The 16067-nt window shown below is 43.2% G+C and overlaps 1 protein-coding gene across 2 annotated transcripts in view; it reads left to right on the forward strand.

Annotated features, from left to right (window-relative positions):
- Positions 1-14405, forward strand: part of LOC120929548 (protein LBH-like) — a 51253-nt gene extending 36848 nt beyond the window's left edge. For both annotated transcript variants that reach the window (XM_040341125.1, XM_040341126.1), the window contains one exon: positions 14025-14405. In XM_040341125.1, the coding sequence (XP_040197059.1) occupies positions 14025-14086 (62 nt within the window). In that variant the 3' untranslated portion in view covers positions 14087-14405. The remainder of the gene's footprint in view (positions 1-14024) is intronic.
- Positions 14406-16067: the final 1662 nt, after the last annotated feature.

Genomic DNA, 16067 nt, shown 5'->3' on the forward strand with positions numbered 1-16067 from the left:
GGACAATACCGGCGTTTTGTCGCCGCAAATCGCGGTACAAAACGCCGCTATTTTTACCGCGATTTGCGGCGACAAAACGCCGCGATTTCGTCCGTCTAGATGTGAATGCAGCCTTATACACAGTTGTGACATGACACTACTTGTGTATCAAGACATCACTAGTATATCAAGTCAAAATATATTAAAAAATGTTGCTTGTCTTGCAGAACGCTCTCAAACCAAGTTACTTTCAAACCAAGGTTTTACTGTATATTATTTTTGGTGGGTAATTTATCTCATGATTTTTCTTTTTCTTTTTCTCTTTCTGCTCATGTTTGCATACATTGATTAATGGTCTTAAATAACCAAGTGTCCATATGTCATGCAATAGTTAACCTGTTGGGTGTGCATTTAAATAGTCGGGTCTTGGACTATTTTTTAGTTATGATTAAGCAGTGTTCGTGATTTTTGCCTGGCATGGCGACGAATAAAGGATTTGAATTGCTTCAGCTCTGTTGTGGTGTGCGTCCATTCCCTTTTCTATGCCTGCGAAGTTGGCTGTGGTGAGCCGGGGGAACACCTGCATCGGATAGCTGTCTATTACTTGCCTGTTGCCTGAGCAGTGTACATATTATGTTTGAACCAACAGGTTGAACAAAAAAAGGACTTAATTTGCCCCATCCACACACCCAATGTGGATGGGGGGAATCCATCCTGCCAACAGTGTTGCCAACCTACCAGATTGAAATTTACTGACACCCACAATTTACTGGGAAGGCATGTTTTTACTGACATTTTCAAAAGTTACAGAGTTACAGTTTTAAGTGCAAATTTCAGTATTTAGGGTACAAACAATTACAATATGCGATTAGCAATGTGATTTAGGGTAGACATTAAGGCAAAAAACATATTCCCTATTTATTTTCCATACAGTAAGTAGCTCAGGGACAGGATTAGAAAGGGCAGGCACACACACATGAAATTGACTCCTGCAGTGACACTGACAGCAGTGTGCAACAGCACAGATGATGACACCTCACCGACACAACACATCCCCTCATGAGTCACTGTGCCAGTCTCTCTCCACGCAGGGTGGTCCCTTCAGTGCACTTCAGTCCAAACAGCAATGAAAGTCCTGCACCCGGCTTTCCTTGCTCCCACACCGCAGACCTGCACATGAGGCTCCAGCCACTCTGCTCGGCTCACTTGCACCATGACATCACACAACAAGCTCAGTCACCACCTCCGCCAGACCCACACCTCACTGGCACCAACCAAACACACTGTAGCAGGCACTCGGATGGTCTCGGCCAGCTCTTAACCGGAACTTCGCTGAGTGTCACGCTCATATTTTTAACTGCCAACCTTTTTCTGTCACTGGCATTTACTGGCAGGAGAAAGTGCCCGTTTATTACTGGTTGCCAGTAAAAGTACTGATAGTTAGCAACACTGCCTGCTAAGCTATTATATTCTGACAACGGGGATACTTTTCATCCATCAGAATACACAGATCAGCGCTACCGGCTATAGCTGGAGGCGCTGTTTGAGTGGAAATTTTCCAAAAACCCTGCCCATATATGGATTAAAATTTGTGTGGTCCCTGCTGAAATGGCACAGAGCTCCACGTCCCTGCTGTCACCGCCGATCGCGGGTGTCTGGCGGACACCGCGACCGCCAGGCACACGCATCGGCATCCCAGCGATGACGCGCACACGGGGAATGCAAACAAACAGGACGTCCAAAGACGTCCACTCGGCACTTGGGAGCCGTGCTGTGGACGTCTTTCGTCTTTAGCGCCGATCCCAAGTGGTTAAAGTGATACTAAAGTCTCCTTTTTTCTTTCTTTAAAAATAACAAACATATTATACTTACCTGCTTTGTGCAGTGGTTTTGCACAGGGAAGCCCAGATTCTCCTATTCTCAGGTCCCTCATCGGCACTCCTGGCCCCTCCCTCCTGTCGATTGCCCCCACAGCAAGCAGCTTGCTATGGGGGAACCCGAGCCGCAGCTCCCTCTGTCCATTCAGACGTCAAGATTGGCTAACTGACCTTGATTGACAGCAGTGGGAGCCAATGGCACCGCTGCTATGTTTCAGCCAAATTAGGAGGGAGAGTCCCGGACAGCTGAGGAACTCGTGCACATCGCTGGATAGAGATGGGGTTCAGGTAAGTATTTGGGGGGCTGAGGTGGGCTGCTGCACACTGAAGGTTTTTTATCCTAATGCATAGAATGTGTTAAGATAAAAAACCTTCTGCCCTTACAACCACTTCAAGCAGTTATGTAGAATAATTGTAATAATTAATTCACCCTACCTCCTGTTGCTAATCTGCCAATCTATACATTTAAAGCTGAACTCCAGGTATAGATTTTATTGCATAGTTACATTGGTCCAGCTAGATGTAAGCATGTAAGTACAGTATGCATATGCCATACCTGTGGGACCACTGTGAAAGCAGAGAAACACTGTAGAATTCGCCACTACTACAGTGATCACTGCTGTCTTCCAGGTCCTCTGCCGAGTGTCTGCCCTGCTACATACAGGGGAACATTTGCTGGCAATGGATGCCATTCACAGAACTCCTTGAATTTTTTTTCAATAAACGCAAGTTGATCTATGATTGGAGGTGAAGCCTCTCTACCTCGTCCATTCAGAGAATGCCTCAGGATTCTGTAGTGATCTAGTAATGAAGATTACTACAGTAATTGTCTGCTTCCATAACAGTCCCACAGGTATGGCACCTGCATACTTTCATTGGTCCAAGCTGACCGAATGTAACTATGCAATAAAATCCATACCTGGAGTTTAGATTTAATAAAATAAAAATGGAAATGTGAAATTCACATTTACTACAAGCAGAACACACACACACATATATATTTACATTCTTTTGTTTTGTATAGCATGGGGAAGGTAATAAACTTTGCAGGCTTTATTGCTGTTTATGCCTCTAATGGGAAGATTTCCCCTCACTTCTTGTATGGGCACCAGGACAGAAAATGAGAGGAAACCTAAAAAAAAACTATTTTAAAAACCTAACAGGGGTTTGAATCCTTCCCTCATCTATCTAAAGCGGAATTTTTTTTTGCTGAAGTTACACTTTAACCATACCTGAAAATATTTTGTACATTAATTAGTGAAGATATATAGTATAAACAGGGCTTTTTTTCAGCTGGAACTTGGTGGAACTCAGTTCCACCTCCTCTGCCTCAGGCTCTCTGCCTACCACTATCACCTGTAAACACAGAAATCACCTACAGTGGAGGTACTAGGGCCGGCTGGGTGCTTCAGCTTAATACAGCAACAAAGGTAAGATATGTGGACAATGGTGGAGCTTTTAAGTATAGCACTACCCCCGAAGGAGCTGCTGGTTTGTTTTGGGTGGCATGTTACCTCATGGCTCCTCCGCCGTCTAGGGGTGTATGGTGAATGTAGCAGTAACGGAATGTCCACGACAGGTGTCTTTTCTGTGCTGTTTATTTCCCAGCCGGGTAAAAACAGTAAAACTTGTGGTGAAAGGTAGAGTTGAAAGTAGAAAGAGAACAGCAGATTCAGGCATAGTAATAGGGAAACAGTCCTGCTCCTACGTGTAACACTTCTTGCGCCACTCCTGCCTGAGTGGACTTAGTGTACCTGGACAGGCCTCTCTCACTGACCTGGCAGCCAGCGTATCACTCGGAACTTAGAGGAAAAGTCTCTGCCACAGACCCTCCTTGGAATTGAGATAGCGGAGGTGATTCTCCTTAATAGACTTAGCCTGGATCTCCTTCAGATAATTTACAGGTTCTCGACTGATAGCTGACCAACGTCCATCCTTACAGTAACTGGTTACCTCGATCCCCAGGTGGATTGTCGAGACCCTATTGGATCGCCAGCCTCTCTTGGCTCTCCTCAGATGGACTCCCCACCAAACAGCTTCCTCAAGGGAACAATGCTTGGGATCTTCTTAATGATAGGGACCCAGTCCATCACTGGGGCCCAGTCATAGCTCAAATGTTCCGGACTAACGTGGTCTCAGAACCAGGAATACCACGTGGCACATGCACCCCGGCCCGGAAGGCCATTTTGCCGGGGCGCCGTGATGCAGTCACCCTGAAGGTGGGTGCCACACTCGAAGGAAGACCCAGACTAATGGCGTCTGTCTCACAAATACCCTTCCCCAGCATGCACAGCGAGAAAAAAACCTCCTGATTGGCTGCTGGGGAAAAGCACCCAAACCCCGACTCCACTGCTGCCACCCATCATATCCTGGGGTGGGAATAGCACCCCAGAAGCAATAGAATGAGCCCACAACACAGCCAAGCTGAGACAGAGACCCAATTTGAACAGATTAACTGGATCAGAGCCAACTAACTCTCTGATCCCCCTCTAAATTTAAGCTAGCACCAGTACCTTCAAGTAACCAGGCGCTACATAAGGAAGGGGGGTTGCATAGAGAGGTCAGAGTTGAAGATGGGTGAATGTAGGATGCAGAGGTAAGCGGCTGTGGAAGAAGGCTGAACTCTGCACTCTCTTTGTAGTGCACCCCCGAACTCTGCACTCTGTATGTAATGCACTCCTGGTGTTTAATGCCCCTTAAGACCCTCCCACTGTTAGTAAAATTCAACCACACTATCAACCCACTATGTGATGAAGTTTGTAGGGTGTGTGTGTGAGGGGGTTCGGGGGATTGTGATTAAGTTCCTGCACCTATTTTCTGAGAAAAAAAGCCCTATATATAGTATAAACAATCTGGGAAGATGTGGTTGATAGAACACATTTGCTTTAACAGAACTGATTACTGTATAGTAATCCAACTGAAGGGCAAAGGACACTGCATGCAAACGGCTGATAATTAAGGATGACGGAATGGATTTGCATAAGCCACAATTTGACCCAGATCCCACTGATTCACCCAATGGAGGTATCTGGAAAAAAGCTATGCCGCAATCCTGTTTGGAAAGGAGTAAACTGAACTGTAACTATGCCAGTGAATACAGAAACAGACATGCATGTGGAATTTGTTTAATGTGTACAAGCTATTATGCCAAAAGCAATAAGGCGCACGGATAATAAAAAATGTGTGCAGCGCACATTTATTTTAAGCAGCAAATCAAAACAGTTTATTTATAATAGAACCTTGTAACCGCCAAGTTTTATTAACTTTCCCTAAGTTGCATTTTAAATTAATTGTTATTTCAGTAGATTTATATTGTAATATCTGTATGCATTCATCAAGCATAGTCAGATAAGATTCTAATTCACTAATTATTGTGAGGTAATGGCAAGCAGGACTGTCAAATCTACATGATGCTTCAAAGCAAGGCCAAAGATTCAGTTTTGCCATACTACACATCAACAAATGATTTTTATAACAGTGATATCCACTGTTATATAAGAAATGATAGTGTGCAAAAAAAAAAAAATCCTGATTACCTCTCTCAAGTAGTATAGTGTTATCGTAAAAAAAGAAAAATCAAAAAGATTAAAAAATATATATCTTTTTTTGTTTTTATTTTTTTACTATCACCAGGCAGTGTCCCTGATCACCACCACACCAGTTAAATGATAACTATGTACTGGTGACAGTATGTAAAAAAAAAAAATTATTGTGAGAATGATTTTTTTTGTATTTCTTAATTTTCCCAAAAAATTACAACTTTAAAATGAAATACCTTAGATTGTCTATTTTCCAAAAAGGGGTAATTGGGGGGGGGGGGGGATTTCATTTTGGTTATTTTTTAGCAAAGAAATGTAGCAGTTTACATTTTTGCCTAAATTTATGATGAAAGATTATTTATTTATAAAATGTTATAACAGAAACAAAGAAAACTTGCTTTTATTTCTAAATTTTCAGTCTTTTTTTGTTTATTTAGTAAAAAATTAAAAATAAACTTTGTTGATTAAAGCGGAGCTCCACCCTAAAGTGGAACTTCCGCTCATCGGATTCCTCACCCCCTCCGGTGCCACAATTGGCACTTCCCAGAACACAACGGTGACCAGTGAAAGGCGCGCAGCGCTGCTTGCGCATGCGCAGTAGGGAACCGGGAAGTGAAGCCACAACGCTTCACTTCCTGATTTCCTCACCCATGATGGCGGTGGGGGTAGCCGAGAGACGAGCAATCGCTCATCTTCTGCTGCCGATGCCGCTGGACTCCAGGACAGGTAAGTGTCCTAATATTAAAAGTCAGCAGCTGCAGTATTTGTAGCTGCTGGATTTTAATTTTTTTTTTTGGCGGAGCTCCGCTTTAAATACCACCAAAACAAAGCTCCATTTGTGCGAAAATGAAGGGCCAGATTGAAGTATTGCATGACCGCGCGCGCAATTGCCATTTAAAGTGCGACAGATACAAATCCACTTTGTCCGCACCAAATGCTGTTGCAAACCCAGCTATTACCTTGTAGACATTAGCACTCTGCTGCACCTCTCCTGTGCAAAGAACAGAGCTGTGGGAGAAAACTAGCAGTCCCACCCCATTACAGACTGTCTGCAGAAAACGACAGGAAAGGGGAACATATGAGTCAAGTCACCCTGAGAGAAGACTGGTCTTGCAACAAGGAATAGTTTCATATTGAAATACTGCAAAGATCTGATATAAATACTCAAAGAACACCAATATTCAATTTACACACACCTCTTGTTTGTTTATTCGAGGGACAGAGCTTACAAGAAGGACTTTTTTTTTATAGTGGCCACTGCAAGTGACACAGACTTTTGCAATGCATGATATTCATAAAGAAATTTGGAGATTCTTTCAAGTGAATAGCAAAGAGGAATGAGGCCCCGTACACACGATCAGTCCAAACTGATGAAAACGGACTGAAGTTCAGTTTCGTCGGTTAACCGATGAAGCTGACTGATGGTCTGATGTGCCTACACACCATCAGTTCAAAAACCGATCGAGTCCAACACGGTGACGTAAAACACAACGACATGCAGAGAAAAATGAAGTTCAATGCTTTCAAGCATGTGTCGACTTGATTCTGAGCATGCCCGGGTTTGGATCCGATGCTTTTGCCTACTAACTATCGGTTTTGACCTATTAAAGCAAGTTCTAAATTTCTGGATGGAAGGATAACTGACTGATGGGGCCACACACGGTCGGTTTGGACCGATGAAACTGAACTTCATTCCGTTCTCATCGGTTTAGACTGATCGTGTGTACAGGGCCTAACGGGTTTGCTTTTTCCAGTAAAAGGCACTTGATGGTACAATCAAGAGTTTGCAGGATCTTGTTCACATTTACTGATTCACATATGATAGGGAGGTTTTCTTGTCCAACAGGATAGTATTTGAAGATTTTGAACTCTGAATTAGTCTGTAACGGCCCACAGGGCTTTGTATGCCAAGATATTTAAAATACCCTGGAAGAGAGCTGAGCCTATTGAAATGCTGGAATGACATAAGTCATAAAAGCCCAACTCCTATCTTAAATCAGTATTAATCTCAATTCAAATGTATTATATTGCAGCTTACCAGTTCTTAGATGTGGTGGCTGCATTCATTTTATTTTTTAAGACCCTTCTCCTTTATTTTTACCTGTTGATTGCACAAGTAAGTCTGTTATTTTTAAACTTTCTTTAACAAACCAAGCTGTCTGGCAAGTAGCAGTTGGAGAGTTGAGACAAACCATTTAATACTGACAGGGGTGCTTAAAATGATCAGTTTTTATTATTATTATTATACAGGATTTATATAGCGCCAATAGTTTTGTGCAGTGCTTTACAAATTAAAGGGAGACAATACAGCAACAATACAATTCAATACAAGTGGGTTAGGAGAGCCCTGCTTCTGCAAGCTTACAATCTTATAGGGAGGGACTGGGGGAACAGAAGGTAATAATTGCGAGGGATAAACTGATGGGAGAAATAGAAGATTTGATTGTTAGCTGAAGGCAGGATAGGCCTCCCTGAAGAGAGGAGTTTTCAGGGATTGCCTAAAAATGCACAGAGTAGGAGATACTTAGAAAGATTGGGTAGTGAGTACCAAAGGATGGGAGAGGCTTTGGAGAAGTCCTGGAGACAAGCATATGAGAAGGGGACCAGGTAGCTAGAGAGAAGAAGGTCTTGGGAGGAGCAGAGAGGACAGTTTGGGTGGTATTTTGAGACAAGATTGGTGATGTAGCTTGAGACAGAGTTGTAAATGGCATTGTATGTTTTTGTTAGTTTTTGAATTTTATTTGTTGGGCAATGGGAAGCCAGTGGAAGGATTGACAGAAAGGGGTGGTGGACACTTACTGTTAGTAAGATGGATAAGTCTGACAGCAGCATTCACAATTGATTAAAGACGATATTGCCTCCGAAGAGGTAGACCAATGAGGAGGGAGTTACAATAGTCAAGGCGAGAGATAACAAGGGGGTGAATAAGTTTCTTGGTGCTTTCAATATTTAAAAAGGGGTGTATTTTGGAGATGTTGTGGAGGTGAAGTCTGCAAGATTTGAACAGCGATTGGATTTGGGGCTGAAAGGGCAGGTCAGCGTCCAGGATTACACCTAGCATTAATTAATTTATGTAAAACATTTATTCCCTAAAGGAAAAAAAACAGTGTTAGCAGGAGTTTGGCTTTAATTTGTTAGTCAAATTGACAATGCTACTGTCAAAGGTGTCTCCGACTCTCCGTTATCCAGCATTGCCTTATTCTCTTGCCTTGATGTTTTGCAATACATCCTCTTCCATGCCGTCATCTTTCTTTTTACATCATGGGAAGCCGTCTATCTCTTCCTGCTTTTCTCAATGGCTATCTATTTCTGCTTTAGTTATCATTTGCCCTTTTTTCTGGACACTGTTCAACGGATTTATTTTCTTTTAGTAAATATACCTAAGTGGGCCTGTACTCAAGTCTTAAAGTGGTTTTAAACCCCATTTATGAAATTTAACCCAGACATATACAGTGTATCTGTAGTGTTTACTTATCTCTCTCCAAAGTGCCATTTCTCTCTGGTGCTCTGTTCCACTTTTATCAGCAGAGTCACTTATGACAAGTTCTTTGACACATGAGATAACAGTAGCTGAAAATTTGTTTCGGGAGGGAGCTTAGCAGAGAGCTTGTCTATTCAGACTACTGCTCTGCATGTTCCTTCATTCCTCTGCCTAGGTGGAGGGTGGAGGTGTGTCACTTTCCTCCAATTGGCTCTCACACAGTGTAAGCCCAGACTCCTTGCCCAGTACTAACATGATTTGCACTTTCCAAAGAGTATAGAAAAGGGAAGACTGCAGAAATACAAGTACCGTATTTATCGGCATGTACCGCGCACTATTTTGCCCTGAAAATCCTGGCAAAATCGTGGGTGCGCGGTATACGCCGATACCCGCTTTCCCGCCACGAGTTTGAATACTGCGCCGGCATATACCGAGCGCAGTACACTCGTGTATCTTCGGGCAGTCTCGGCGCCTCTCGTGCTGACGTCCTGAGTGTACAGGACGTCAGCGCGAGAGTTGCCGATCCTGCCCGACGATACACGAGTGTACTGCGCTCGGTATATGCCGGCGCAGTATTCAAACTTGTGGCGGGAATTGAGCGGGGAAGACGCGAGGACGCCGCAGAAGGACGCCCGACCCGACGAAGAGGACACCCGAAGCCGCAGACGGACGCCGGACCCGACGAGGCCGCCGATGGATGCCGCGCAAGACACCAAAACTGTAAGTACAAAACATATTTTTTCCACAGGAATTCAGGCAACTTTAGGGGTGCGCGCTATACGCGGGAGCGCGCTATACCCCGATAAATACGGTAATCATCTGAGGCGATTCGCTTCACTGGGTATATGTGAGGGTTTACATCCACTTTAAATTAAAGCTAGGTTAATATTGTTGCTAGTTAGATGAATAAAGTAAACTCGGGTAAAACATTATTATATTTCTTGGTGAAAATGCTGCTCTACACTCCCTCAAATGTTGGACCTTCAATCAAAAATCTAGCCCTATTTTTGTTCCTTAGAGAACACATGAATACATGCTTAGGTAAGGATTTATGTCCATCTGTTATTTTTGTTATCCCTTCTGGCAAATATGCTAACTATCAAGGAACAAGAGTCCCTAGTTTGTTTGCCCTGCATCTCTTGTTGCAGTGTTTAACTTTCTGATCTACTAGAGTCTGGTTGCCATAGTAACCTTTCAATTCTCTGGTAGAGAGAATGGATTAGCCCACTCTCCCACTCTAAATTCATTAGTTACTGTAGTGTCTCCCTGTTCCTTTTCTTGTTTAGCCTAGACCTATGTTCTTTTTCACTCATGGAACGCTCTGTATGTACAAGCTGGCAAACCTTGCAATAAGCATTCTGTTTTTTACCTCCTTCATGGATAAGCACTCCACATAGAGAAGCTCTCTCTCAACACCCTACAACATCTACAAACTCTCTGCTGTTATTTTACAAATAAAGTTAAGAAAGTTAAAGGACTTTGTTGTGCTTTGATAGGAAGGCGAGTTAAGCTATCTGGCCTTATTCATATCTTTGCATATGACACTGGGGTTGCAGAATACTAACGTATTTTTAAATTGATTGTACAGGAAACAAACATGTAATATTTACCTGCTCTGTGCAATGGTTTTGCACAGAACAGTGCCGATTCTCCTCTTCTGGGGTCCCCCACCGTCACTCCTGGTGAGTGCCCCCATAGCAAGCTGCTTGCTATGGGGGCACATGTGAAGGCTCAATCCCAAGCCAGGCTATGTTTGTCTATTGACACACACAGCGCAGCTTGGCCCCACCCCTCGGTCCCTTCTCACAGGCTGTGATTGACAGCAGCAGGAGCCAATTGCTACTGCTGCTGTCTTTATGTCCAGTGAAGAGAGAGAGAGAGAGAGGGATAGGAGGGAGCCACTGCTCACGGCCACAGCACTGGATCAAGATAAGGCTCAGGTAAGTATAGGGGAAGGGGCTGGGGGGGGGGGGGAGATGAACACATTAAATGCATTAAGATTAAAAAAAACGTCTGCCTTTAGAACCATTTTAACATTGAATGTTTTCTTTAAAATGGAACATTGGTCTAACAGAGAAATAATCAGTTGAAATCCATATACGTGACCTACTTTACATGGCTTAATATTTTTAAAGATGGAATGTTTTTTTTGGGGGTATATTTTCATATAGTTACAGTGGTCCAGCTTGAACTAATGTAACTATGTATATACCATACCTGGCTGTTGTCCCTGGAAGCTGGAAGGTTCTGTGCTGAGTGGCCAACCTGCTGCATTGTGAACACAGTAGATCAGCCGCTCAGCACAGGCACCATTCAGAGAATGCTTTGAGAGTGGCGGAGAGGCAGAGCGGTGATGGCACAAGGAAATTCCAGGGGAGTTGGCCAGGTATGGTATCGGCCAAGCTGGACCAATATAACTATGTATAACTATGTAAATGTAACTATGTACAGTATTCTGTTGCTGCACTACACCTTCCAATGACACCTTTCTGTTTACTGGACTATTGAAAAACTATCATTACACTGCTGAAGCTATCCCTGTGCTCCCCTATGGCTTTAAAATGCCATTAGACACTTCCCCACTCACTTTACAATGTCTAAAAACATGTTGTGTAATGCATTGAGCCATTTTCTCACAGTGGAAAACTTCCCAGTTTAAAGGGGTTGTAAAGATAAATGTTTTTTCACCTTAATGCATCCTATGCATTAAGGTGAAAAAACATCCGACAGTAAGGCCCAAGCCCCCGTTTTACTTACCTGACCCCACGAAAGTCCCGCGCTTGCCCCGTCATCCTCCTCGGTTCTCAGCCTGGGCGTTGATTGGCTACCGTGGATGGATTGAAATCAGCTCAGCCCATGGCTGGCGCTGCTGTCAATCACATCAAATGACGCGGCGCGCGGGGGGGAAAAGGGCCGAGTGATACAGTCGGCGGCTATGGCCGCCGGCTGTATCACAGGAGCGCATCCACAAGAGCTTTCCACAATGCAAGCTCGCATGAAGGTGGAAAGCTCTTGCGAGGAGGAGGATATACAGCCGCCGAAGGACGAACTGCAAAGTGGAGGTAAGTATAACATGTTTGTTATTTATTTTTTTTAAAACATTTTTGCCTTTTGTGTTCCTTTAATTTTCATAAAGTGAAAGATAGGCATTGATTTAACAAAACAGAATAATACATTTTAGGGAGTAGAATAGGCAGGATTTTAGAATGCATATTTTTGTATTTATTTTTTAATGAAAGCATATATATGTGAAAAATATATTTATATTTAATAGAAACTATTCACTGATCTTAAAGCGGAGGTTCCGCAGTTTCTCTTTTTTTTAGTTTTATGTGCAATGCATAGTGTAACACATCTCAATGTAGCACACTTGCTAGCCGCTTATACTCGTTTTCCTTAAGAAAGGAGAAGTTTTAAAATTTCATTCCTGGCGTTTTCCATTTTGCTTCTGGGCATTGTGAAGCCCACAAGCAAAGACTTCCTGGTAGCAACGCAGGATCCCGCGTATGCGATGTGTTGACGGCGAGCAGCGCGACCTGCACCGTCAACACTTCCTCATTACCATGACAACCGCTTGCCAAGTCACGTGACCCGCGAGATAGCTCAAGAATACAGTAAAGATCGTCTCCTGGGAGTCTCGACACATCAATCCCAGGAGACACTGGGCCGTCGGGGAAAACGAACGACAGGCCCACTCCCGCGGGGAATGAAACCCGGAAGCAACATTAAAAGCATCTGAATCAAGGTAAACATTGACCTACGAAAAAAAAAAAAGGATTCTACATGTATTAAGGCTGCTGCTGTTAGTCATATGAAGTTCATATTTAGGGTGAACCTCCGCTTTAAGGTATAGAAAAGATGTAGTGAATACACATAACAATAAAATAATTTATATATTATTGAGACTTGATACATAAATCAATCATTTACAGTCGGAAAAGACTGGCTGTGATTTCAAGCCAAGAGTAGATGACTGCCCTGAGTATTTATGTAGACTGCTAACTTCTGTCAACCTTGTCACTACTTCCTGCAGAGTAGGGGAAATATAATACTGGAGATGTTTCAGAGACTTTGGCTTTAGTTTAGGACATCGTGTCATGTGCCTGGCAAGTTCACCTTGACCTATTGATATTTTATGCAGCACCTCTCACAGAAATGAAATAAATAATAAATCAACTAGACAAATCTTATATTACACCACAATGCAGAGTAGAATCCATATTTGCAATAGGAAATCATACATTTTATTTATGTTACAAATAAGATATCAATCTCATGCCTTTGCACAGTCCATGTGTTAAGGCCAATCAGAACACATCTGAAGCCAAGAATGAAGTATCATTACATATGGTGGTGCCCACAGACTTTTGTCACCTGACCCCTGTTGCTTTGTGAGGATTGGTCAACAATTAGGCAAGCACCGAAAAAAGAAATGCAGAGGGAGGTGAGGCTGACACTTCTCACGTTCCGTTACATCCCTCATGCCTCTAACAAGTGCTGGCAGACTGGAGACATGCGTTTATTAGCACCAGTCTCTTTGCTAGCTGCAGTGTTGAGCAGCTGTGCATGAGGGGCTGCTCTGTTTGACATAGCAGCTAGCGTTGCAGGGAACCTAGGAGGATGGGACAAAGAACTAAATACTGTAAAATAAAAAAGGGATACTTCGTCTTCTAAGGAATATTTAAAGAAAAATGTGTATCCACTAAAAACAGTACATTTCCAATTAGTCATGCTTAATGTCCTATGTTTGGGCACTTTTAGAATTATTAAAACTTGAATAAAATTCTAAAATTCATCGGGAATCGGGACATTCTGCCTCCCGAACAGCTGTGAAAACTTTTTGTATGATATAGCTTCGCATACATTGTTATAGGTTTTGGGTCATGCAAGCCATTGTCTGAAGGCCTCGTACATAGATATTATCTTGATGCCGTAACATCTTTCCGTGCCTTATTTACTGTGTATAGCCGGGATATTTAAGAATTCTTAATGCAACATATGACCCCTTTCAACCTATTGCCTGTTTTTTTGTTGATTATGTATCTTTGCTATTTGTATTGACTGTTAATCTCACTTTGTCTTTGAAAATAAAGAATTACAATTTTTTTTTTATTGAAAATTAATTATTGTCCTCTCCTTTTTTTTTAGGCAATACAAAGGATGAAGCAGCTGCAGCAACGGGAGAAGATCCAAAGTCTGAAAAAGACTGATGTTTACTGAGGTGGATGCATGCTCACCTGCAAGGATAATTAATAAAGGAAGAAAGGTGTTGTGAAAACAACTGATGAATATACTAGTGAAACATTTTTTAACTATACAATACATTTATTCTTCCTAAATAAGTCCTTATTTTATATAGAAAATAAAAGTGTTTCATATTACTGAAAAAGAAAAACGAGCTAGACATATTTTAGCATTGCTACCAACCTAACCTAGAAGCTCTAGGACAGGAGCGCCCAACCTTTTGAAGGGCAATGGCCACTTAAGCGACTTGGTAACCGGTCGCGGGCCACAATGAGCAGAGTGGGTGGATGGCAGCCCACTCGGCTCTATAGAGCTCACTCTACTCTCAGCACACCAAACTTGCAGGTAATAACAGTCTATGGTTCAGTGCAGGTAACCCACAGGTGCACTTCTCTGCACCTGTGGATCAGTTTGAAAGCATCCCAGTAACCACTGTAGAGCAGATATGCTCATATATACACTGTGATTTCAGTAATAAACTTACCTTTAATAACAGTATTCTATTTTATTCCATCCCAGAGCAGGAGGTCGCGAGCCACATCAGAGGGCTCCGCGGGCCACTTGTTGGGCACCCCTGCTCTAGGATATTATAGTAGTAGCAGCTGGTGTTTTTTTGTTTGGGGGGGGTGGCAAACAACCCCCTCACCCTGCTTTTTGCCGGTCCACTGGCACTTACCCAATCGGCGGGGATCATCGGGCACATCAGGGATAATCGGGCAGGGGGACAGGCTGCGGCAGGGATCTTTTAGCATTCCTGATTGGCGGAGAGGCAATTCAGTGTTAGAAAAGCAAATATTCATTTGACTTTTTAACACATCTGGGTGGACTCCAAGTTCACCCTATTTTGATGCCTATTAGAGCCTATGGCTCTAATCAGATGCTTAAAAAAAACACCCCTGTAATTCAGGCGCCCGGCATCTGAAAAGGCGGCAGCCATAGATAGATTCATGCAATGCATGAATCTATCCATTAACCATATAGAGGGTGGTGAGGATAGAGGGGGCAACGCCCATGCACCCTTAATGCAAGGGTCGCCCCTGTATTATGGCAATGGAGAAGTGGGTGGGCAAGATATTGTAATTCTGTAAAAGCAAAAATGTTTATCAGTAATTAAAGCGGAGGTTCACCCAAAAGTTGGAATCCTCCCCCCCTCCGGTGTCACATTTGACACCTTTCAGGGGGGAGGGGGTGCAGATACTTGCATAAAACAGGTATTTTCACCACTTCCGGGTATAGATTCCGGCTGGAGTCCGGCCCCTCCGTGTCACCCCCCCCCCCCCCCGTTGTGTTCTGGGAAACACTCGGCTCCCAGAACACAGCGGGGACCAGTGGGATCTGCACAGCGCGACTCGCGCATGCGCAGTAGGGAGCCAGGCAGTGAAGCCGCAGCGCTTCACTTCCCGATTCCCTTACCGAGGATGGCGGCGGGGGAAGCCGAGAGCCGAGCTACCGCTCGGCATCGGCTACCGACGTCGCGGGCGACTTGGACAGGTAAGTGCTAATTTTTTAAAAGTCAGCAGCTGCTGTATTTGTAGCTGCTGGCTTTAAAAAAAAAAATTCAGGTGAACCCCCACTTTAATGTTAATAACCGTCAAGAAACACTGTCATTTTGATACACATGTAACATTATCCTGATAAACTGTCACACCACCAATGTCCAGGTTTCTTAGAGTTAATAAAATACAATGAAATACAAGTAAGTTTGTTTCTCCAAATAGTCGTTTTGAAGTTTTAGGTACTTAATGGACCAGTTTTTCTTTTTTTTTCTTGCTTCTTATTTTAGATGATAAAATTATAATATGGGCACTCTACCACCCATGGGCACTGGCCTACTGTGCCTTAGGCTTAAAGTTGAACTCTAGGCAAAATGTTTCATTTTTGTTTAAGATAGAATACGGAGGGTATTTTGTCCTTTTTGTGTTCAACTGGAGATATTTTCCTTATTAG

Source organism: Rana temporaria, chromosome 2, assembly GCF_905171775.1.
Source record: "Rana temporaria chromosome 2, aRanTem1.1, whole genome shotgun sequence".
NCBI lineage: Eukaryota > Metazoa > Chordata > Amphibia > Anura > Ranidae > Rana > Rana temporaria.